The sequence below is a fragment of the Mandrillus leucophaeus genome, unplaced genomic scaffold, assembly GCF_000951045.1.
Source record: "Mandrillus leucophaeus isolate KB7577 unplaced genomic scaffold, Mleu.le_1.0 Scaffold125, whole genome shotgun sequence".
NCBI lineage: Eukaryota > Metazoa > Chordata > Mammalia > Primates > Cercopithecidae > Mandrillus > Mandrillus leucophaeus.
The window spans coordinates 595852-598568 of NW_012100876.1; the positions used below are offsets into that span (position 1 = coordinate 595852).

The window sequence follows — 2717 nt, forward strand, 5'->3', positions numbered from 1 at the left end:
AGTTCCTGGTGACATTGTACATTCTTAAATTCCAACAACTGGGATGGGCATGGTATGGTGTGGCTCATGCAAATAATCCCAGCACTTTGGGAGGCTGAAGCAGAATGATCGCTTGAGGCTAAGATTCTGAGACCAGCCAGGGCGACAGAGCTAGACCCGGACTCCACACAATATTTTTTTTTAAAAATTGAGTCATGCCGGGTACGGTGGCTCATGCCTTCAATCCCAACACTTTGGGAGACCGAGGCGGGCGGATCACTTGAGGTCAGCAGTTTGAGACCAGCCTGGCCAGCATGGTGAAGCCCTGTCTCTACCAAAAATATAAAATATTAGCTGGGTGTGGTGGCCTGTGCCTGTAATCCCACTGCACTCCAGCTTGGATGACAGAGCGAGACTCCGTCTCAAAAAAAAAAAAAAAAAAAAAAAAAAAAAAAAAAAAAAAAAAAAAAAAAAAAAAAAAAATTGCAGGCACAGTAATTCACATCTTCACATCTGTAATCCCAGGACTTTGGAAAGCCGAGGTAGAAGGATCCCTTGAGCCCAGGAGTTCGAGACCAGCCTGGGCAACGTAGTGAGACATCCCCGTCTCTACTAAAAAAAAAAAAAAGAAAAAAAAAAATTAGCTAGGCACAGTGGTGTGTGCCTGTAGTCCCAGCTACTCAGGAGGCTAAGGTGGGAGGATCACTTGATCCCGGGAGTTCGGGGCTATAGTGAGCTATGATGCATTACTGCACTCCAGCCTGGGCAACAGATCAAGATCTTGTCTCAAAAATGCAACAACGATGAAACAAATAGTTTTTACATTTCAAATCAGAGTTTTGCTAGAATTCCAAAAATACAACTTCCTTACACTTCAATTTTCTTTTTCCTTCGCTGGTGCTTTGATCTTAATAAGTTGTTATACCCATATGCATCTGATAGTACTGTGTGAGTACCTATTGTACTCATAGCTCTATCACACACTGCATTTGTGAACAGACTTTCGGAGGCTCACTTTCCTTTCCTGAAACATGGGAATACGATGGTACTGGTGTTCATAGGGTGTTCAGGGTTAAATGGGATTTTGTTTATAAAGAGCTTAGTGCCGTGCCTGACACAGTGTTAGCTTCAATAATGGCATCTATTATGTACACAGAAAAAAAAAGATTTCTAAGTGTTGGCAGCATTTATCTCCAGTGGGTGGGATATGGTTACAACGAACATCTATTACTTTTGTAATCAAAGCAAAAGAACAACAAATGTTATTATTAATTTAAAAATCTGGCTTTGGCTTTGGTGGGAAGGACCTACAGTTCATGTCAATGTACTCAATCCCTGAGTAAGAAAAAACCTCCTGTTTTGAACCAGGACTTTAAAGACAAACATTCTGCCCTCCCTCCTCCCCCATCAACTCACTGTAATCAAGGGAGTTAGATACTAAATCCGAATTCTAGAGACATTTTGCCTTCATCCACCCTTGCAGTCCCCTGGATCACTGCTGTTTGGAGGGCAGGCAGGGGAATTCAGAGATCTTAACTCCCCAAATAAGGCTTTCTCTCCCATTGGAAGGGTTCTTCGGTGTGGTGTTCAGCTGGAAATCCAACTCTCTAGAGAATGATTCCAGGAGCATGACATTCACCCTCTATCAGGCCTTCACTGAGGAATCTCAGTTGGCAAATAAAGCATGCACTAGGCTGCTTCCAGCTGGGGGACTGTGACTGTCCTGCTCTGGTGTCCAGAACAAACTGAGGCCCAGGCCCTTGGCTCCGTCTCTGGTTGAGATTCTTGACTGGCAGCCCAGCGCCTGGGCAGCAGTGGGAGCTCCCACCTGGAGCTGCCCGACCCCCTCCAGTCCTCTCCTTGATCTTCTTGCGCAATCCCCTGACAAGCAGGGAGGGGCAGAGTACCCACCCTCCTGGGATTATCTGCAGAACCATCAGCCTGCACAGGCTGGCTTCAGAGTGACTTGCTTTCTCCTCTTCCGCACCCGGGGGTGTGTGTGGGGTGTGTGTGTGGAGGGTGAGGGAGAATATTGCTGCTGGCTCTGGAATAAAATGCTGCCTCTGTTTGGGAGACAAAGAACAGAGTGGCTCCTCCGGGTCAGCTGTCTCTCCAGGCTGGCAGGCCCCTGGCCTCCCCCAGGCCTCTTCTGAGGCTCCAGGCCCCCCAGGAGCAGGGCCTTCTGCAGCCAGGCTGGGAACTGCTGCACCATTGGTGTGTTTTCACTGGAACCTGACGGAATGTTTTACCTTAAGAGACCCCACGCAGCTTCCTTGCTGGGAAGATATTCATTTGCTGGGGTGGGGCTGGGGGTGCAGAGGTAGGAAGTGCTGTGGCTGGGAGGCTGCCTGGCCAGCGAGTAGGTGGTGGAGCGAGTGAGGGGGTGTGCGCTGTAAAACAGGGTGAGTGCATGTGCGCCAGCGTGTGCAAGGACATGGTAAGGGGTGTACATCTACTGTCTCGTGAATAAGAGCTTGTGTGTGTGTTGGGATGGGAAGACACGTACTGGTATGAGAGCCCGCATGAGACGTGTATGTGTGAGTATTCGCGTGGAAGTTTTGCACTCGGGTTTGAGGCTGTGCAGAAGTACGCATGGCTCACCAGGTGTGGGGCTGTGTGGGCTGCCTCGTGTGAGCCAGCCCATGCGCAGGCATGTTTTGTGAGAGCCTTCAGAGAACGCATGAGCACGTGTGCCAGTGCGAGTGCGGGACGCGGGGAGGCGGGAGAGCCCAAGTGGG

The 2717-nt window shown here is 49.2% G+C and overlaps 1 protein-coding gene across 1 annotated transcript in view; it reads left to right on the top strand.

The window, feature by feature from the left end:
- The first annotated feature begins 2384 nt into the window (after positions 1-2384).
- Positions 2385-2717, top strand: part of KIFC3 (kinesin family member C3) — a 45559-nt gene continuing 45226 nt past the window's right edge. The window contains exon 1 of the mRNA XM_011971814.1: positions 2385-2416. Coding sequence (XP_011827204.1) covers positions 2390-2416 — 27 coding nt within the window. The 5' untranslated portion in view covers positions 2385-2389. The remainder of the gene's footprint in view (positions 2417-2717) is intronic.